Source organism: Phocoena sinus, chromosome 6 (assembly GCF_008692025.1).
Source record: "Phocoena sinus isolate mPhoSin1 chromosome 6, mPhoSin1.pri, whole genome shotgun sequence".
In the NCBI taxonomy this organism is placed as follows: domain Eukaryota; kingdom Metazoa; phylum Chordata; class Mammalia; order Artiodactyla; family Phocoenidae; genus Phocoena; species Phocoena sinus.
In genome coordinates, this window is record NC_045768.1 from 33,862,544 (window position 1) to 33,884,696 (window position 22,153).

Consider the following 22,153-nt stretch of genomic DNA (forward strand, 5'->3'; position numbering starts at 1 on the left):
TCATTTAACAGCTGAGCAGAAGCCTGCACGCTTCTCATCTGTTTGAACATGTTAAAATCCAGAAGGCACAAAACTTTTGAATCCTCTTTTTAAGATTAGATTTGAAGGGAGCTAGAAGCTCTGAGACTGTATGAATAATTTGTACATTTTGTGCAAAGGTCAGGTAGGAGCTAAGACGTAATGAGGGCCTCCTGCATGCCAGGTACTTACATACCTGATGTCATCTAATCCTCAGGAAAACCCTGCGAGGTGAGCATTCATGCCCGCCATTGCCAGGTGAGATAAGAGAGGGTCTGAGAAGCTAAGGAACCTGCCTGGGCCTCACCATGCATGGGCTGCTAACCCTGGTCTCCGGACCCCAGACCTGGTTCTTCCTACCGTCTGCGCTCACTCAGAATGGGAGCTGTAGCAGAGAGTGTGCTGAGGGCACTCAGAAACCTTTTTTCCTGATCAAATATAACCTTTTTTGAGAGAAGGAATGGAGTTAGCCACATATGGGCTTTGGAGTCTAATCTATACTGAAGGAGCAGGGGGAAGATCCCAAAGCAGGAGGGGATCTTAAGGTAAGCCATGTAGAAAGGAAAGAAGCCTCTCCCTATGTGGAAAGAGGCAGCACCAAAAGTTGCTGAGGGGTATATAGGAACAGCTGAGACCAAAACCAGAGGTATTTCTTTAATTCTTTCTTTGAATGCTATAGTTATTGGCATTTAGGCAGGTATTCATACTATTGCTTTAAACAGAAGATTATTTGTAATAGAGCCTGTTTAAATGTGGAGAGTGCATTGTATTCTTTCAAAGGCCCTTGTGCAGCCCCTTTCACCTGTCTGGGTGCTGCCATCTAGTGGCGGCTATTAGAACTGCATGTGTGGTTTCTCGAGGACAGAACCTGCTTTTATGCAAAAAACCCAGCCTGTTTAGAGGGAGACAGATATCATAGTAATGATTTAATGCTAATTCAGAGCAAAATTTTAAAATCCATTCTCTCTAAAATATAAGTGGATTTAAAGTAGTTTTTCCTTTCCTACATCACCCTCCTTTGCAGACCTACTTGGGCCTGAATGTCTTCAGCTGGAGTCTGGCTGTAGCCCTGAGCAGTTGCTAGGACCCTAGTGAGTGCCAGCAGCCTCTCATCCCTGACCTTTTTTTTTCCCACGGGTTTTAAGTGTACAACTCGATGATCTGGAGTAAATTCACAGAGTTGCACAGCCATCACCACAATCCAATTTTAGAACATTTCCATCACCCCTAAAAGACACCTTGTGCCAATTTGCAGTCACTCTCAATTCCCACCCCCAGCCCTGAACAACCACATATCTACTTTCTGTCTCTATGAGCGTGCTTGTTGTGGACATTTCATATACCAATCATAAAATATGTGGTCATCTGCATCAAGTTTCTTCCACTTAGCATATTCTTGAGGTTCATACAAGTTGTCGCGTTTTGTTCTTTTTTTACCAAGCAGCATTCCATTGCATGGATGTGCCATACTTGGATTATCCACTAACCAGTTGATGGACATTTGGATTGTTTCTACCTTTTGGCTATTATGAATAATGCCATGAACATTCCTGGGCAAGTCTTTGTGTGGATGTATATTTTCCTTTCTCTTGGGTGCATCCTTTTTTTTTTTTTTTTTTTTTTGTGGTACGCGGGCCTCTCACTGTTGTGGCCTCTTCCATTGCTGAGCACAGGCTCCGGACGTGCAGGCTCAGCGGCCATGGCTCATGGGCCCAGCCACTCCACGGCACATGAGATCTTCCCGGACCAGGGCACGAACCCGTGTCCCCTGCATCGGCAGGCGGACTCTCAATCACTGCGCCACCAGGGAAGCCCGGGTGCATCCTTTTTAACAGAGATTCAATTTCCACTGTCTAAATGCACCATATGCACCATAAAGTATGTAAATCTTCTTCTTCTTCTTTATTTATTTATTTATTTTGGTTATAAGAATGCTGCCACAGATATTCTTGTGTTTGTGCTATTATTTCTATAGCATTAAAACACACCCAAAAAGTGAAAAAGTCATGAGGAATACACATCTAAAATTTTCAGTAGCCCTAACAAATTTCCAAACACCAACAGGTAAGGCCCAGAGAGAGGAAGGGGGACCTGCGAAGGAGTCAGGAAAGGGGTGGCCGGTACATGTCAAGGGCGGAAAGCAGAGACTGGCTGAGGGTGAGGCAGCTTCCCAGATCTGTCCTTCAGGAGTTAAGCCCAAAGACTGAGGCACAGGCCAAGGAACCTCCTTGTGACTGTAAATGAGAACCTATGGCCTGGGCATCCTCAGGGAGACCAGTCTTTGAGAGGTTAAGGGCAATATGATTTGGAAACAAGGCTCATGGAAGTAAAAACAAGGTCCTTTGGCCTCCTCCACCAGAGGGTCCTGAGTATCCCACGAAGCATATTGAGAGCATTCCTGGATTCAGAGCTCGTGTCATACCCTTGCCCCCAGTGGGCATTATTGGGACTCTCAGAAACAGTGGTATCCATTCCCAAAGGCCCTGGGCCTTGCTTAGGGCCTTCCATGGGTGGAATCTTAGCAGGATTAAACCTCCTTTTCTGACACAAAAACTTTATCCTACTGGTTCAGGATTGTGTGCAAAAATTAAAAATAGTATAAATCACTGAACGTTATCAACGGGCTCACACATCAAATCACTGACCTTTTAATGTGAGCAGAAATCGAAGCTAATTCTGACACCCCACTCCTGGACTGAGAACAGTGGAATGAGGTAAAATAGAACAGGCTGGACTTTGGCAGTCCTCTGCCACCAAACTGACTGTGTGACCTTGAACAAGTCACTGTTGCTCTGTGGGCCTCGATTTTCCTGTCTCTGCAATGGCCAGGGATGACCAGCAGAAAGTAGCTGCCTGGAGTCTTATCTTGTGAGTTTTCTGAGGCAGGCCTCCAGACTCAGTGGGAAAGAGTACCATGATCAATTAGTTTTGTCTGCCCTGGCATAGACAAAGAGAGTGGTGGCTGGTGTATCCCATTTGCTCTCTCTGAGCTAAATAATCTCTGTAGGCCTTCCCACTTTCCCTATCTCTGAGAGGCCAAAGCCTGCTGTTTCCAGGAGACCCGTAACTGTTCTCTCCATCCACTCAGCTAAACTCAGGATGGTCTGTAACAATACTTTAGCCAGAGTGGAGAGAAATACCTTCCCAATCCACTAGGGAGAAGAAAAAGGATTTCTTTTTTTCTTTTCAGAAACCCTGTTATTAAAAAAAAGTGTAAACCTCAGAAGATGTCGGAGGTCACGAATCCAGCCGAGTAAGAGCCCAGAGAAGCATGAATATCTGACAATGAAATGTGCTCTTAAGTCCATTGAGAGTGTGAGGCTGCCCCGTGCTGCAAGCAGCAGCTCCCTAAGGGTGTTCAGCGGGTGCACTGTGCGCAGCCCCACTAGGCAGCCCTGTATTAGTCATGTGGGGCTTCGTTAATGTGAGATTTCTAAGAGGCTTTGTTAAGGTATGTATATCATAAGCCTCTAAAAGGGGGCTAGAGTATGCAGTGCTCCCCAACATCTTTGAATATGGGACCGTGTGCTCACCTAGCATCTTGAGAGACCAGTACATTTTGGGAAATGTATTCTTGGATTCACCCTGGACAAGACCTGCCAGAGAAGGTGGGGGAAGGAGAGAAAACAGTGCTTCTTCCAGGTAGACATCCCTGCTCAGCACTGTGGGTTGTCTTCTTTCTTATCCATGATCTCATTAGAGCCTCATAACTCTAGGGGAGAGGGGAAGCAAAGGAGAAAAAGAATTCCGAGTATTGAGCACCTGGTACATGCCAGACAGTGAGCAAGATGCTGTATGTCTGTCTTCTCAAGGCCTCACAGTCCTGGGAGGTGGATACTGTTAACCCCACTTGACAGGTAATAAAAGTGAGGCGCAGAGAGGTTAGCACACTTGCCAAGGTCTCAAAGCCCATGAATATTAAGATGAGGATACCTAACCTTTATAAAGCACTCTCGCTACGTGTTAGGCACTGTGCTGGGCAGTTAACATGTATTTACTCTGTTCATCCTTACAACAGTCCTTTGATTATTATGAGGCTGAAGCTCAGAGAAGTTAAGTAACTTGCCCACTGTCACCCAGCAAGGAAGCAACAAGACTCCAGAGGCCCTGCTCTAAGATGATCCCAGTTGCTCTGGAAATCCCCTAGGTAGTCCTCTTCAAAAGCATGTTCATCTCGCCCCAGTTTCCAGGAACACCAGCCTGGTTAGAGAGTGGGGTTGGGCAGGACATCCCCCAGGGAGTCACCCCTGCCGTGGGCTGCCCGGTTGTGACTTCTGTGGGTCACTCCAGGCCTCCTTCCCTCCCACTCCAGACTGGCGGCCATCGCTCTGCTGGTCCTGGATGAGGAGGAGAGTGCCTTCTGGTGTCTGGTGGCCATTGTGGAGACCATCATGCCAGCTGATTACTACAGCAAGACGCTCTTGGCATCCCAGGTGAGCAGGGCAGGGAGGGGACTTGGGGGCCATGCAGGTTGGTGCCTCTGAATTGTTCCTACAAGTCAGTGAATCTTGGAAAGGTCAGGAATCTCTCAGGCCTCCATTTCTCCCTCTGTACAGTGGGCCAATAGCCCTTCTCTGGGACTGCTGCAATGTTCAGTCAGCTGATGGCCTTGAGAATTGCTGGGCCCTGCCCACACGATAGACTGTTGTTATTCCAGTGGGGACATTACAACACTAGAAACAGTGGATATCCTATGGAGGGGAGGAGGAGAAAATCTAGTGTCACTAGATTTTGACTGGTGTTTACCAGTCAAGAATTTCAAAACAGAGGTCAGGTTGGGTGGAAGTTGGGACTGGGAGGATGGGAGGTGACAGTGACGCTTCACACACATGCATCATCACCTACAGAGGAATACAGCTACCTCCATCATCTCATGACCCCTCCACTGCCCTCTGAGCACAGACCAGCCCTGGAGTCAGGCGGAGCTGGGTTCAGAGCCAGCCCTTCAGAAACCAGCTGTCTGGCCTTGGCAAGTGGCATCCCTTCTCTGAACCTCAGGCTTGCCTGCTTTTGAATGGAAGTAACACTACTTCCTGGGCTTGTTGAGAGGTGTAAATGCGAAACCATTTCAGACCTCCCACCTCCACCCTCCAGCCTCTCCCTCCTCACCCCTTATCCCATTCTTGCTGTATCAGTGTGTCTGCTTCATGGAGAGATGCTACCCAGGGAGAACTGTCTCACTCCCCCGCAAAACCTACCAAGCCATTACCTGCCCACCCATCCTGTCCTCCTTTCCTACTGTGAACACCCAACACTGTTTCCTCCTTCTGGGATGCCCACCTGGGTGGAGGGGTAAGGAGAGAGATCAGAGATGAAGATCAAGACTTAGGAGTCATCAGGAAATAGGTGGTGAATCAGGTAAGGATTGTGTTTTGCTGTGTGGCAGGGAGGCCCAACCTAATAGTGGCTTAAATGGGGGGTTATTTTTCTCAGATAATGAGAAAGCTGAAGGCTCTTTCCAGCTAAGTGCTCTGCCATGTGACTTTCACCCTCCTGCTGGTCACCTCGTGGTCGTGAGATGGCTGCACCCTCTCTGGCACTGTGGCCATGGTCTAGGCTGAAAGAAGCAGAGGGTGAAAGACAGGCACCGGCTCCCTTTCAGACAGCTTTCCCCACCCAGCAACTTCTGCTTACATCTTACTGGCCAGAATTGTGGCACATGGCACCTCTAGTTGCAAGGCAGTCTGGGAAACACACAAATATTTCACTTTACAAATATTTTATTTTCAGTTTTTAACATCTCTGGAATTGAGGTGTGTTGTATAACCAGTATACTATGGTGTTTTTGTTTTGAGTACAGAAAATTTCAAATGTACAAAAAAACAGAGAAAGTGTAATGAACCTCCATGCATCCATTACCTAGTTTCAATAATTATCAACACAGGGTGGCCAGTACTGTTTTCACCTATACTCACACCCACTCCTCCTACTCTGATGACCTTGAAGTAGATCTCAGACATCATATCAGTTCATCTGTACATCCTTCAGTAGGTTCAGTGGCATCTTAGATTCAGTGAGTTACCCTAGGTTTTGAGCTGGACTCTTGGCCTGCACAGCAGACCTGGAGTTCAGGGCAGGGAAGGAAGGGAGAGGGTGTTTGCCACAGCAAGAGCTAAGTCTGGAAGAAAACTTAAATGGAGGGAGAGGGCTGAGAAACCCGCAGTTCCAAGAAAGAGAGCAAGAGGAGCCTAAAACGGGCTTGTCACAGAAGTGGGGGCAGCCACAGAACAACCGTGTCCTGGGGCAGGGAAGGAGCCAGTGTGGGCAGTGACCAACTGGGTCCAGTGAAACAAGGACAGAGGTATGATGTGACCACACTAAGAGGTCATTAGCAGCTATCACCCAGCAGCATCGCCCCCTGATGTCAGGTGTGGCTCCCCCAACACCGGCCCCCAGGACCTTGCCCTGAGCATCTTGTGCGTCAGTCCCAAAACAGGTGTAGGGAAACGGCCATGGTGTCAGCCGATACAAGCCTGGGGGACGAAGGAGCCAAAACTCCACTGGCCAAGAACTTACAGTCCACAGAGACCTCTGCATCAAAGCTCCAACCTGGAAGGCTGCTCGCCAGTGGAGCGACCTGTCTCCCGGCCAGGCTGGGCTCTAGCTCCTCCGGGCGCTCTGTGCCCCCAGGTGGGGCAGGACCCACTGGGAGCAGCCCGGGGCCGTGTGTGGACCAGACGGGTGTGCAGGGGTGGACCGGACGGAGGCAGCCCCCTCCGCAGGGCAGCAGCTGACAGGCCCTCTCTCCGCTTGCAGGTGGACCAGCGAGTGCTGCAGGACCTCCTCTCGGAGAAGCTGCCCAAACTGATGGCCCACCTGGGGCAGCACCGTGTGGACCTGTCCTTCGTCACCTTCAACTGGCTCCTCGTAGTCTTCGCAGACAGTCTCATCAGCAACATCCTCCTCCAGGTCTGGGACGCCTTCCTCTACGAGGGCACCAAGGTAGGGCGCTGCGGGGGGGGCGGGGCTGAGCAGGAGTGTCCTGGGCAAGTCCCTGCATCCTCTGGGTCTCAATTCTGCCCCTGGACAGTGGGAGGACAGAGCCCACCTGTCAGGGCCATGGAGGACCTCTCCTGGGAGCGTGGCTTTGTAAACTCAAGTACTTTGCACCCCTGAGGGGAAGTGGTGCTTCTGCCTCTGAAGATGCGTCCTAAAGTTGGGGGGATTCCCTTTCCCTGGAGAGGAGGCACAAGCATGACCAGGAGGCGCATCGCTATACTGTCCATTGCCCCTCAATCACCTGCCGTCTCTTCCTCCTGTTTGGACTGAGCCCCAAATTGGGAGGCTGGCACTTGGATCTGGTCCCAGCTCTGCCCCTTACTTCGCAAGGAGACCCTGGGCAGGCCCTCCCCTGACCTCCGCCCAGTTTCCCCATGGTGGCTGACCTCACAGTTCACCAAGTGCCCTCGGATCTGTGTCTCCATTCGATTCCTACTGGAGCCCCATGTAAAGACAGTGTTACCCGCCATTGGGTCCAACAGGGACAATGCCTGGCCCAGGGTCCCAGGACAGTCCCCATCCCCAGATTCCAAGCTGTGCTCCCCTGTGGGATTTCCAGTCCACCCCCCCTTGGTGTTGCCCCGCATGTTTCCTCCAGGCCTTCAACCTCTGCAGCCTGTCCAGGGCCTTCCACAGCACTGGGGGGTGTGGGTTCTGCTCCTGCTGGGGACTCCCTACCCTGGCTCCCTGTGCCCCCGCCGAGCCCCCACTTTACCCCCCAGGTGGTGTTCCGCTATGCCTTGGCCATCTTCAAGTACAACGAGGAGGAGATCCTGAGGCTGCAGGATGGCCTGGAGATCTACCAGTACCTGCGCTTCTTCACCAAGACCATTTGCAACAGTCGGTGAGAACGCACTCCTGGGCCACCCTGCCCCTCCACCGTACCCACCCCGCATGCATCCCTCTGGGACACAGAGCAGAGAGGGGGCTGGTGTTTCCAAAGGTAGGTTCATTAGCGATTCTGATCCTCTGTTGCAGCTTAGAAATCTTCAGGGACGTTCCACTGCCTTGGCGTCTGTCTGCCCCCTTAACACAGCATGCAGGGCCTCCGTGCTGTTTCATTTCTTGCCCACCTTCTCCTGCCCCCAACACCCATGCCCTATGATCCTGCCAAACAGAATTATTTGAGTTTCTAGGACAACCTCCATCTCTGGGCTTCTGGCCTTGCAGGTTCTTCTACTTAGAATGCCTCCTTGCCACTTCCACCACCACCATCTTTGCCTGGCCTACCTGTACTCATTCTTCAAAACTCAGCTCACTGTCCCCTCCTCCACGAAGCCTTCCCTGACCAACTTTTCCTTTCTGGGTTAGAGCTCCCACAGTGCTAAGCTTCCTCTTGCCTCAGTACCTGTCACTTTGGGTGGAAATTGTCTTCCTATGCACTGTTTCCTCCCTGGCAGGGGCCTCAGCTGCATAAGCAGAATGAATGCAGGGGTGCCTGGGACCCCCGGTGACTGTGACTGTGCTCTCCCCGCAGGAAGCTGATGAACATCGCCTTCAACGACATGAACCCCTTTCCTATGAAGCAGCTACGCCAGCTGCGGATGGCCCACCGGGAGCGGCTGGAGGCTGAGCTGCACGAGCTGGAGCAGCTCAAGGCCAAGTACTTGGAGACCCGGGCAGCCCAGGGCCCTGCAGTGCCCGAGGGTTGCACCAGCGAGGATGAGGGAGAGGCAGAGCCCTGACTTGGCTACGTGCCCTCCCCAAAGCCCTTTCTCGCCCTTGGCTGGCAGACCCACAGGGGGACAGCCATGGAGCAGTGGTCTAGGCCCCGCTGAGCCCCATCACCATGTGACCCTGGGCGAGTCCCTTCCCCTCTCTGGGACTCAGTCTCCCCATCGGAACATTGGCTCCTGAAACCATTGGTTGGGTTATCTCCTCTTGAGCACACACCCAGGATACACCCCTCCTCACTTCCTCTGCAGAGCATTTTAGCACCCAGACAAGCAAGAGTGCTGTCTTTATAGGGTAACCTTGAACATTCTCTTAAGTTTTATCTGTGTATGACAGTGTAAATATTGGAAATAGTTCACAAGCTTTGTAACCTAAACGATTCTCAGTAACCAGTCGTTCCTGGGCGGGCCCAGGGCTCCAGAGTGTCCCACCACTAGGGCCTTCCCAGCCTGGGATGTCCCTGGCTGCTGTTTCTCTTGGCATCTCTGCAGGGCCAGTCCTGGTTCCTGGAGAAGCTGTGCAGTTAGGGCTTCTGTCTTTCCGGGCAACAGCACCTCTCCAGTCCTGGTTGGGCCTTTGTTCCAGTTCTGAACTCCCACCTTCCAAGGCCTGTATCCTGAGCCTTGCACTTGCCCTCGCCCTTCTCCTCACAGCCCATCAGGGGGACAGCAGGTGGGGAGGGTGTTCCCAGGGAAACCCCTGTCCACTACCAAGAGGAACTTGGTGTAGGGGCTGAAAGCCCGGGGTTAGGTGCCCAACTTTTGATCTCCCACCACCAAATTCAGAGTCTGGGGCAAGAAAACTCACCTCTTTGAAAACTGGGCGGTTGGGAGGGAGAGGAACAGGCAGTGAGATGGACAGAGCCTGCAGCCCGTTGCCAAGTCAGGGCTGGCTTGTGCAGAACTCAACTCCAGTTCTTCTGGGCTCTTCCAGGCCCTTCCTCAGCAGACAGGCTTCCCCCATTCCCCTTAAGGCAGGGGGTTGAGGCTGCACAAGTGATTTCGGCAGCTCATTTCTCAGCAAAGCCTGTGCCTGTGCCGGGATAGCCTTGAGCTCAGCAATCTGTGATATGAAGGGCTGGGGTGGGGATTCTCACAGGGAGACCTCCTGCTCTGATCTGAGGCTCTTGTCAGGGCTTGGGCGGCCACACCCATTGCTGGGGACCAGTGACAGGCCCTTCTGTCGCCCACTGGTGTGAACTTGAGGGAGGGGTTGGCACACCAGACACCTGGTTCCCTCCCACCACTCCCCCCCAGCCCTGGGGTGGGGACCCTCAGGGTTCCTTTCCTCCCACATTTACGAGGGCTGCTGGGCAGCCTAGTTTCCTGTGAACACCCTACACCAGGGTTTGATGGCCTTTCTCATTTTTGCTAAACTTTTTTTCATCTGCTGAGGTCCTTTCACCACCAAACAGTAACTGTGAAGCATGATGGTGGTCTGAGGGCAGCCTGGGGGGCGTCCTGGCTACACCCCAACAGGCTGTAACCCTCAGGGCCATCACCAAAGAGACAAGGGGTCTGGCCTCCTGGAACTCCAGGAGGATGAAAGGAGATGACGCTGGTGCTGAGCCTGGTGCCTGGCACAGAGTCAATACAGCCTTGGGCAGTGAGTACCCTTTCCATGAAGAAAATGTCACCACGAGAGCCTTGAGGTCTAGAAAAGGCCCAAGGCTCCAGGAGAGACTAGGTCCAGCTGGTCCCTCTGACTCTAGCCTTAAAAATCAAATTCCTTCCTCAGCAAAAATACAGGAAGCAATCCTAGCTCAGACCGGGGCTGCTGGATAGAGGGCACCCTCCTCTCCCCTCCCGCCTGCCACCCCCCTTCTCTCCCCTTCCTCTGCCCACCCCCAACCTCTCCCCTCTCCACCTTCTCTCATCTCTCCCCTCCTCCACTTGTCTTCCCCCTCCTCCATCTTTCCCACTCACACACCCAGGCAGAGGAGAAGCTCTGCCCAAAGCTGGGTATCTACCCCCCTCCTCCTCCCTCACTGAGAGGGGTGGTACTCTGCAGCTGACCAGCACTGGGTCACCTCTGGTTCCTACTTGGCTGCACCACAGAATCACCTGAGCGCTGGGTCCCACACTCAGCCTGTTGTAGGGTGTGGGTACTGTGCTACACCAACAGGGTTGGGGACCACAGGCAATCAGGACTGACTAGGGGGCCTCCAGCCCTGTAGCCGGGAGCTGGAGCCAGAGCAAGAATGTGAACTGCCTGTCTTACAACACCTGCTCACTCCAGGCCAAGCTCAGTTTACAGATGAGGAGACAAGGCTCAGAGAGGTTAACTAACTTGCCTAGAGTCACACAGCCACTGAGTGGTTAAGCCATGTTCAAGCCTTAGAGGCTGCTAACTGCAAAACCAGGGAGGGCTCCCTCCAAGCTCACGGCGCCTTCTCTGGATCCTAGAACACCACCCCCAGGGGAAAGGACAAGTCTAGCCTATGGCCTCCTGAGTGGTGTAGGTCCTATGGGGATAGCTCCAGGCAAAGGAAAATGAAAGGAAGAAACATCTACCTGACAGGGAGGCTGTAGCAGGAACTGGTGGGGGTGGCCGAACCCCAAGAATGTCTGGGGTGCAGCTGCTCCCAGGGAGCCTGCCCACCCTCCCTCAGCTCTTCCTGAAAGACGTTTGGGGCCCACCCCTGGTGTCAGGTTCCTGGCCCTGCACCACAGCTGTCGCCCCCATCCCCAGGGGCTGCTGCTTTCCCAAGCTGGAGGATCTGATCCCTCCCAGCTCCACCTCCCTACCCCAGGTGGTGGGCCCTCTAGCTCAAAGCATCCCCCTCCCAACTAGGCCCCCAGCGAGATCAGGCCCATGCTCCATTCTCTAGGGGAAAGGAATTTCCCAGGGAAACTTCCTGGGGCAATATCCCCAAGAATAAAGGGGCTCCTCAAAACAGGAGGGAGGGCACTATGGAAGACCCCCACCCTAAAGTGGGAGATGCACATTCACTTTTACAGAATACCTGTGTTCAGGGTCCTCTCCCCCATGTTCAGAACCTCACCTCTCTGGTGCTGCTGTCCCCTCATTATTTCTCAGCTCAATCTGCCATGGGCACAGGACCATATTGTACAGAAAGCTCCATGTTGGGCAGGTAGAGGAGAACTTGCCACCCTCTCTCTCACGCACACACAGACACACACACATGTTCTGGTCACCCACAAGAAATTTACCCACACACGGCAGATTAAACAAAGGCCATGCTGACACAGGAAGGTGTTGGTTTTCTGGCCCATCTCAATCAGCAATAAGGCCCAATAGAAGGTGCTAGCAGATGGGCCCAACTTTAGAACCAGACCTATGTGTGTTTCCTAGCTAGGGACCCCTGGATAGGTCATCCCCGCTCTGGCCTCAGTTTCCCCATGTGTGCAATTCAGATGGTCAGTGGGTAGCCTTCATCAAATGGACCAGGGGTAGGGGGATGGAAGGGACAGGAGAATAAACACACATATACACACAACATCTCTAGGAAGAGTCCCAGGTTGTGTCTATTGCAGAGGCCTCTAATGGCCTCCCCTCTAGCCCACTAGTCCATATGTCCATGGCCCCCAGAAAGGTCCCTGTCAAACCAGCCTTTCCCCAAACACAGCCCCAGCCACCTACCGTCATGGCACAGAGTGGTAAGATGCAGATACAACCCTGGGAGGGCACATCCACAGGGATCGAGGACGACGTGCTGGGGAGGTACATTGGTACCGACCCTGGAAAGAAGGATGAGTCTGTTTAAAAGACAGTAGGAGGGACTTCCCTGGTGGTCCAGTGGTAAAGGACCTGTCTTACAATGCAGGGGATGCGGGTTTGATCCCTGCTCAGGGAACTAAGATTCCCACATGCCATGGGGCAACTAAGCACGCGCACTACAACTACTGAGCTCGCGTGCCTTAACTAGAGCCCTACGTGCTGCAAACTACAGAGCCCACGTGCTCTGGAACCCGCGCGCCACAACTACAAAGCCCCAGACCGCATGCGCCCTGGAGACTGTGCACCACAATGAAGAGTCCGCCCGCAATGAGAGATCCATCATGCCTCAACGAAGATCCCACATACCGCAACTAATATCCGATGCAGCCAAAAATAAATAATAAATAAATCAAAAAAAATAAATAAAAGGAAATGAGGAGGTAAAAGAATTCCTGGCCGAAAGGACGGTGTGAACAAAGGCATAGATGTGTGAGAGTGGAAGGGCGTAGGGACTGCACCAGAGTTACTTGTCCAAGCACTAGGTGAATTAAGACATTTAGGTGAACTAACACTGAGCCACGCACTGTTCTAGGCCCTAGAGATACACCACTGAACAAAGAGCTCTTCACAAGAGAGGTGGTGTGGTAGTGTGTTTATAAGCTTGGGTTTGGGAGCCACGCTGCCTAGGGGTGAATTACTACCTGTGTGATCTTAAGTGAGATAACCCCTCTGCGCCTCAGCTTCCTTATGTGTAAGATAGGTAATAGATAACCTCATTGGCTTGTGTGACGGTAAAGTACGCTGATTCAATTAAGGTGCCTAGAACTGTGCCGGGTTCATTAAGTGTTAGGTGGTGGTATTACTGAACGGCTGGACCTCCCCATCTCCGCCCCATTGCCTAGCATGCTGGACCCCAAAGCCGGCGAGACTGGGCAGCAGCGCCCCCTCCTGGCTACTGAGAGAAAGAAGGGCCTCCTCTCGATACTCAGCGGCCCTCCTTGCCCTTTTCCTCCCGGCGGATCGGGAAGCCTCAGGAATTACTCTACCAGCCCAGGTTCACCGAGCGCTACTCCCGTGGCGGGCTCTGCGCGCGCACTTTGCCGTGCGGGGTAAATTAGATCGTCTCATCTAATTTTCAAACAGCTCTCTGAGGCAGACACGGTTACTGTTTCCATTTCACCAAGGGAGAAACTTGAGGCTCCGGGAGGTCGAGTCCCTTGTTCCAAGCCACTCAGCGAGGGAGCGGCGGGACGTGAAGTTAGGAGAGTGTGACTGCCCCCAGCTTCTGTTTGGTCGCGCGGGTTAGCCCGCCCCAGTCACTGCGGCGAGTGCGCGCCGGTGTGCGCGCCCGTTCTGTGCGCGTGTGCGCGCCCCGAGACCAGCTCCGGGGGGCCCGGAGCGCGGCGAGGAGCGTGAGGAAGCAGTGGTTGCCCCGCGGGCTCGCGGAGCACGGGGGCGGGGTTTGTGCCGGGCCCTTGCCCCGCCCACCGGCCCCGCCTGCCGTGCTTAGGGAGGGAGGAGGCGGCGCTGGGAGCCGGGACTCGGCGGGCGGCGAGGAACGCGGAGCCGGATCCGGAGCCGGACGCCGCCGCCGCAGCCACCTGCGCGGCAGTCATCAAGGTAGGGCGGCCCCGAGCCACCGGCCATACCTTTCCTGTCTGTGCGATGTGTGCGCGCTGCGCCTCCGGGCTGCAGCGCCCGGGGAGGGATGCTGGGGCTCGGCGCACCGCAGGGGACCCGGCCGGGCTCGGGGGACCTGGCTTCCAGCCCCTCTGCGTGACCTTGCACAAAGCACTGCTCCTATCCAGGCCTCAGTTTCCCCATCGGGACAGCGGGCCCAGTGGTGGCCCCTTCCTCGCTGGGCTCTTGGGAGGGGCCGCCTCAAGCTCCAGCCTCCCGACGGCGAGGGGCCTGGATGGGTACTGTCTGCACAGCCCACCCGCAGTGAGGGCCTCTTATGCTGGCTGTGGCGAGTCGGTCCCGACAGTCCCCCCATTAGTGGCCTGGGTGCCTCGCGGGACCTGTGTCGGGACCTCTTCCCTCTCCTGGTTGAGCAACCTGCTGGGCCTCAGCTTCCCTGTACAGGAAACAGGAAGGGGGGGGACACCCCCAAGTCCCTATCGAGCCGGTCTGGGCATGCAGGGTGGGGCGGTCAGAGTCTGCCTGCCAAGTCTGCCTCCCGGTCTGGGGCTGGGGCAGCCCTGGGTTGGAGGTGGTGGGGCCCTCGGCCACAGACTTGCCTAGACCAGACCCATGCAGGTACCTGTATTTAGGGAATGGTGTGGAACATGCCCTTCCCCATCCCTTCCCCACCAGTGCTGACGCCCAGCTCTACGTCCCAGCCTGGTGTGATAGGGATGGCTTGTCCACACACGGACCCCAGAGGAGCTACAGTGCCAAGAGAGCCATGTCTGAGTGGGGTTCGGTCTGGGACAGAGCAGATGTCTGAGGGACTGTGGCTCCAGGCTCTCTGGGTGATGAAGACCTCTGGCATCTGGCCCAGCCCCTTGGTCAGATCTCCTTTGGAAGGTCCTGCTGTCCCATTGCACACCCCTTGTTATGGGAATCTCACTAGCTGTAAACAGAGCTAGAATCTACTAGTCCTGCTCTGAGCACACAGACAACATCTGACCCCTCCATCCCCCACCCCGAGGCAATCATCTGGTCCCTTAAATCAGTTTACCTCAGGGCTAAACAGCCCCAGATCCAGCATTGTTTCTCCTGTCAGAGCCTTAGGGAGCAAAGGCAAGACGAAGCTGAGGTGTCTGCCCCAGAGCAGGCAGTAGTCAGCCTGGGGATTATTCAGAACCCACTGTCATCAGGACTGGAATGTGTCCCCTGTACCCTTGGGTTAGCAGCTACCTTAGAGGTCTGGAGTGAGAGAAGGAGCCAGAGGAGCCCCTCTCCAGGCCTTCCAGCCCATGCGTGTTCTTCCCTGTCTTCTGTTGCCTGCCCTGATTGAGGGAGTAGTTTCTGAGAATCAGGACTGGGCCTTCTGGTCTCTCTTGTCCCCCCTCGTGACCTGCCCCTCACCCGGGAGCTTTCTTACACCCAAAAGAAGGGAGGCACTGCCAGGGCAGGTAGTGAGCACTGTGTCCTCAGAGGTTGTGAGCAGAGGCTGGATGAGCACTTGCTGAGGGTGAGCTGCCTTTGACTGCAAGTCTGGGACTCTAGGGCCGAAGTAGAGTGAGCATGACCTTACCTTCTGGCCATGGTGGAGCTGCACAGAACTTGAAGCTAGACCACAAACGAGTGTTATTAACCCGTTGTAAAAGCAGACTAAGTATATGTGCTGTCACTTGAGCATAGCTCCAACCCACAGGCTTAAGTGCTACCTATGTCTCCTGTCATCTCTACCTGCGTATAATCTGGGCTCTGTTTTCCTGCTCTACTAGTCCAAGCTATTTAGGCCTTGATTTAGAGGTATAGCAAATTCTGGTTATTAAAAAGTCATCCTATGCCAATAATTTTAAAATGCACCATGGAATTATGGAATATCTAAACTGCAAGGGATCTTAAGAAATCATCTCATTCAACCCCCTCATTTGACAGATAGGTATCCCCTATCCCTGGAGGGGATGTGACTTGTCAAAGGTCACACAGCAGATGAGCAACCAAGCCCAGCGATCTTGATTCCAGAACCAGAGTGTGTGTGTGTGTGTGTGTGTGTGTGTGTGTGTGTGTGTGTGTGTGTGTGTGTGTGTGTTTGGAAACACATACCACATAGTAAATGAAAGCAATCTGTATTTATTCCTATAAAATTAGCAAAAATAAATATAAAAGGATAAACATCTATGCTGGCAAAGCTATAGGGATTCTCCGGTAGCATTTAATTTTGCAGAGCAACCTGGCAGTTTGTTACAAAAGTCCATGAAAATGATCCTAACTTCCCTTTGACCCTAGAATTCTAATTTGAGGACTTTACCCTAAGGAAGTAATTTTAGAGAGAGACGAGTGTAGTGCTGTTATTTACAAGAAGTTATCTTATGGTGAAGAAGCTCTTGGTGTTTTATCTGAGGCTTAATAAACATTTCATTTAAAAAGTACACCTTTAATAATAGTGATACTAAAGCTTCCATGTCCAGAGTCTGGCCAGCGCAGGAGCAGTGTGGTCCAGAGGAAAAGCCATGAGACTCCTGTCAGCCTAGATTCCAGGATGAGCTCTTCCTCTACCCCACCGTGTGACCTTAGGTCAATCCCCGCCCCTTTCTGTACCTCACTTACCCTATATGTGAAATGGGGTAGATTCAGTGATTGCTGAATTTCTTTGAACTCTGACAACCCACATTCTAGACTTAGCAAACCTCTGTAGAGGAAGCCTTTATTAGAAGGAGCAGTGAACACAGGGATAACCAAAGATTGTTACAGTCTCCCTCCCCCATCATTAAATGAATCCCCTTAGAGGCAAGCAGCTAGCTAGGGGAAGGGGCTTCCCTCAGCCTTAGACCTTTGTTATCTCCAAATGGCCAGAACCTGGATTTTTTTTTTTTTTTTTTGGCCGTGCCCCTTGGCATGGAGGATCTTAGTTCCTGGACCAAGGATCGAACCCACGTCCCCTGCACTGGAAGCATGGAGTCTCAACCACTGGACTGCCAGGGAAGTTCCAGAACCTGGATTATTTTAGATCCTACTGTATTTTTGTTTTTATCCTCTTTACCAAATATCAGGGGACAGAGATTTTTCAGGAGGATTGGAAAATAATTCAGCAAGATCCTCCATTTATTATGTTACGTCTATAGGGTGTGCCTTGCCTTCTTCAGAACAGATTGGAGGTGTTTAGCAATCACACCTATTATGAAGGGCCAGGAGTTGGTGAACAAACATTTACTGAGTACTGACTGTGTATTAGGCCTTGAGGTACCTCCCAAGGGCCTGCAGGCTGCCATGCGAAACGTATTAGGTCATATGTGAAATGGCCAATATCTGGCTGTTTTTGACTTACAAGAAATGGCCATTTGGTTCAGCCTAAATGGAAAAAGATATAATTAAAAAGCACTGTGCTCCTTACCATAATTGAGAGATTGGCAGGGTGCGGTGGGGACTAGTGCAGTGTGATTACTGTATAAGCTTGGAGAGGTCAAGTAAGAAGGACATGGGAGCCTCACCTCGAAGAATCAATAACAACAACAACGATAATGATGAGCTAACATTTATTGAGTACTTACCACCTGCCTGATTGTCTTAAGTGCTTCACAGCCATTCATGTAATCATTCAGCCTTTCATTTATTAAACACCTGCATTGCGCTAGGTATCTTCTAGGTATTGGGGGGAAGGGGGTTCTTGACAGTAAACAAAATAGACCAAAAAGAAAAAAAATCTGTCTTAAAAGAGCTTACAATCTAATAGGAAAAAAAGACAGACAATAAACACTAAGTACAATAGGTGGTGATAAATGAGATGGAGCGAATAAAACATAGGAGGATATTTTGAGTGTGTGAGGGGGAATGGAAGGAGGGGTTGTGGTTTAAAGCAGGGTGTATGTGAGGGGAATCACTGAGAATCACTTCTGGGCAAAGGCTTGAAGGAGGTGAGGGAGTGAGCTGGCTGATTCCTGGGGAAGAGCCGTCCAGGGAGAGGGAACAGCCAGTGCCAAGAGAAAAGCCCTGAGGTAGGACCATACCTGACACGTTGAAGGAAGAGCAGATGAGAAGAGTGCCACGAGGGAAGAGGAGACAGGTGAGAGAGGCCGCCAGTCCGATTGTGTACCCTGTCTCGTACAACATGATGGACTCCTGTAAGTTTGAGGGAGGTACTACGTGTATATCTCTTCTTCAGTTAAAGGGACAAAGGTACAGAGAGTTTAAGTGACAAAGGTACAGATAGTTTAAGTAACTTGCTGAAACAGGGTCTCATAGAGGAGCTAGGGCTTTTAGTCAAGGGCAGTGGGAGCCATGGAAGGCTTTTGAACAAGTTATGGGCATGGCCACATTTGAGTGTTTTTTGTTTTTTTTTTAATTTATTTTTATTTTTGGCTGCATTTGGTCTTTGTTGCTGCACGCGGGCTTTCTCTAGTTGCGGTGAGTGGGGGCTGCTCTTCGTTGCGGTGCGCGGGCTTCTCATTAAGATGGCTTCTCTTTGTTGCAGAGCACGGGCTCTAGGCGCATGGGCTTCAGTACGTGTGGCACTCGGGCCTCGTAGTTGTGGCTTGCGGACTCTAGAGCGCAGGCTCGGTAGTTGTGGCGCACGGGCTTATTTGCTCTGCGGCATGTGGGATCCTCCCGGACCAGAACTCGAACCCGTGTCCCCTGCATTGGCAGGCGGATTCTTAACCACTGTATCACCAGGGAAGTCCCCACATTTGAGTGTTTGTGCGATTCCTCTGGGGTACAGAGAGAGGGCTGTGGAAATAGTCCAGGCCTGGGATGATAAGGCTGGACCCAGGCAGCGTAAACCATTGAACGAGGGGGCAGAGGATCTGTCAGGCTTGGTGCTGGGGGTGAGGTAGGGGTCCAGGCCAGGTGAGTAGGAAGAGGAGGAAGCCAGGCTTGTCTTGGGCTTATTTATTTAACAAATACTTAATAGCACTTCTTATGCTCCAGGCGCCATCTAAGATTTTACATACACTGACCCATCGAATCCTCAAAGGAATCTATAGAATAGATACTATTACTTACTATTTTTAATGGGTGTATTGTATGTAAATTATATCTCAATGAAGTTAATTTACAAAGAAAGTATATTTGTTTTTTCTAAGTACTTGATGATAATAGGGAATGTAGAAAAAAGAGAGGAAAACAGAAAATAAATCACATCTCTTTTTATCTTAGATAATCAATATAAATATTTTACTATATTTACTTGGGTTTCTTTTTCTACTATTATCCCCATTTTTCAGATGAGGACACTGTGGCTCAGAGAAGTTGGGCAGCTCACCCAGGGTCATATATTTGGACCCATGTCATCTGGCTCCATTGTTCAGGGTCTTAATCACCGTGCTGTGTTGCCTGTAGGCAAACCTGGAATGTCAGTTGGTGGGTTCCATTGAGACACCCCCCCCACCCCGCACTCACCCCACCCCCAGCATCCTTTCACAGATATGGAAAGTAAGGCCCAGTGAAAGGTGGCACCTTGCTCAGCATCTCTCAACCAGTTGGGAGCAGATATGTGAGGTCTTATTCTAAGAAGAAACAGGGAGCTGAGAATTTGTAGGGTTGATGTGACAGCTGCTTCCAGCCTGGCCTTGAGCCCAGAGCTAGCAGGGGGCTGGCAAGTGCCATGACCCTGCCCATACAGAGTGCTGGGCACTTCCAGGGCAGGCCTGTGTTCTCTGGGTCCAAGAGTCTCAGCCCTCCAGCAGGCCCTGGGTGGGAGGCAGCCAGGGCTGGGGAGGGAGAGTTCAGGACCTTGCCAAGCCTGCAGGCCCCCTGGGACTTGTCTCTTGTACTCTGACTATTTCTGGCTCCGGTGCCAGCAAAGCCCTGGGGCCGCCTGCTGCCAGGGATGCAGCCCTGGCTTTGGATCCCAGCACAGCCGCTGGGTGAGCCTCAGCCGGGGTCTTTCCCTCCCCACCTGCAAAGTGGCATCATAATGGTGCCAGCTTCAGGATGTAGGGGAAATGTAGATAGAACGTTCTGGCACAGGGCGTGGCACAGTAGTGGAGAGCCAACTACTGTTGCTGCTCCTGGGGCCACCCCAGGGTGTTGGCCCAGGCTGGGGGATTGAGCCTTCCCAGCCAGAGCCCTCTCCACGACGCTCCCCTTCATAACCTGGCTCGACCAGGGAGGCCCAGCCAGTGCAAGAGGAGATGGAAATGATCCTCAGGCAGTGGCTTGGAGTCCAAGATTACCAACAAGGGACACAGTGGAACAAAAGAGCCCACACCTCTGAGGAGGGAGACCTGACCTGGCCATTGACATGCTCTGTAGGCAAGTCCTGTCCCTTCTTTATGCCCCCTGTCCTCTTCCATAAAGTGGGCAGAGCATTTCCTGCCTTAATAATCGTAACCATCTTCAACCCAGCAGCCATCTATTGAGGTTTTACTATGCCTGGGGAGTAAGGATGGAGATAAGCCAGACTCATCGCTGCCTTCAAGGGCGCACAGCCTAGTCAGGGACTCAGTTCTGATAGGGAAGCTGTGGAGCTGTGGGCTCTCAAGGAGGGACACCTAATGCAGCCTGGGGTGGGGTGGGAGTTAAGGAGGCGCCCTGGAGGAGGTGATGGCTGGGCCAGGTTGTTAGTGGGATTTGGAGTTGGCCAGACTCTGAAGGGGAAGAAAGCAAGAAAGGCCATTGGGTTAATTGCCCCACTTCTCTGAGCCTCAGTCGTATAAAATTGAGATAATAAATACGTGCTTTGCCTAATGTTTGCAGCGGTTGTGAGTCTTAAAATTGGATAGAAAGCATGGAAGCACTTTATGAACTATAAAATGCCAGGCACCTGTCCATTGTTGTTTACTGTGATATCTGGAGTCCCCAGGGGTTAGGGAAACACCAGGGCAGCATCTGGGTCCAGGAGAACATCCGGCCTGTTTTGAAAGATCTACAGTCAAATCCTGCAGAGACAGACAGCCTCCATTCACCTCACACCCCTTGATTTAAGGGTTCAAGAGTATTTCTGTGCTGGGGAACGGCTTTGCTTTGAGGAGGCCCTGAGAGCAATTACGATCCAGTCACAGCTCTGTCCCAAGGAAGGGTGGACAAGTGTCCATAGGAACCCATCAGGCCAAAAGCACTGCATCCTGGTAGAGGCTGGGCGCCCTGATCAGGCCTCAGGGACCTGACCAAGAGGCACTGTAGAGAGCTGCCAGGTGAAGGGATGGAGGATAGGGGAGCACCGTGAGGTCACTGGGAAGAAACCAGTCTATGTAGAGGGAGGTGTGCAAATAAGGAAAAGAGCAGTGTGTGGTATGAGCCCATTTTGGTTTGAATATGAGGAAAGAATAGATCTACACACATGTAAATACAGAAAAATATTCAGAAAGACACACATCAAGCTGGTTGGTTATCACTAGATGGCAAAATTTTGTTTTCTTTTTTCGGTATTTTGAAATTTTATATGTGATAGACATTTTATTTCTATAAAGATGTGGCTGCATGTAATATATGTTACAGTGGAATGTAGATAGTATGATAATCTGGCCAGCCTGCTGTCACCAGGCTGGAGGGTTTAAGGAGGCACCTGCAGCATGAGGACTTGGGTGAGGCCTGGAGGACGTATCCTCAGTGCTGGTCTTCCAGAACAGTTGAGACAGGGTCCAGGGATGGCTTGATGTAGGAGTCACATGGGAGGAGAGGGCTCTGGGGGTCTCTGGAGTTGTTCCCAAGACTCTCTTCTTGGGACAAAGACTAGGGGTTTAGATGGCTGCAAGCACAGTCAGCATTATGACCGACTGCCTGAAGCCAGGAACCTCAGGCCACATCAGCAGAAGCATAGAGTCAGATCCAGAAAAATGAAGGTCTTGCTGGAGTTTGGGCTACCCCCTGAGTGGGACTGGGGCAGCTGGGACAGATCCAGAGACCCCCAGACTGGGGAAGAGCCTGTGCCTTCAGATTCCGTGATGCTTCTGGCTTCCACCTCAGCGTGCCAGGCCCCAGAAGACCTTTTGCCCTCAGTGATGTGTGTTCTCAGTCTTTGGTCCCTGGGACTCTCACAGACCTTCTCATCTCTTTGCAGAGAGTAAAGAAACCAGACTACTGTCCTATTTCATGGAATGCAGGGCACAGCCAGTTTTGAGATAATATACCATTATTTTATAATCCATTAAGAAAGAAAAAGGGCAGCCAATTAAACTACAAGTTACATCCCAGTTTCAGAGATGTTAAAAACTCTTGTGTCTTAGAA

General features: G+C 51.9%; 2 protein-coding genes across 3 annotated transcripts in view; both read left to right on the forward strand.

The window, feature by feature from the left end:
- The window catches only part of TBC1D2 (TBC1 domain family member 2), a 42,375-nt gene extending 33,362 nt beyond the window's left edge, over nucleotides 1-9,013 (forward strand). For both annotated transcript variants that reach the window (XM_032634224.1, XM_032634225.1), the window contains 4 exons: nucleotides 4,331-4,451; nucleotides 6,775-6,960; nucleotides 7,740-7,861; nucleotides 8,495-9,013. In XM_032634224.1, coding sequence (XP_032490115.1) covers nucleotides 4,331-4,451; nucleotides 6,775-6,960; nucleotides 7,740-7,861; nucleotides 8,495-8,702 — 637 coding nt within the window. In that variant the 3' untranslated portion in view covers nucleotides 8,703-9,013. The remainder of the gene's footprint in view (nucleotides 1-4,330; nucleotides 4,452-6,774; nucleotides 6,961-7,739; nucleotides 7,862-8,494) is intronic.
- Nucleotides 9,014-13,877: 4,864 nt separating this feature from the next.
- Nucleotides 13,878-22,153, forward strand: part of CORO2A (coronin 2A) — a 59,962-nt gene continuing 51,686 nt past the window's right edge. Inside the window, 1 exon segment of the mRNA XM_032633863.1 lies at nucleotides 13,878-13,992. The gene's annotated coding sequence lies outside the window, so the exon portion shown is untranslated.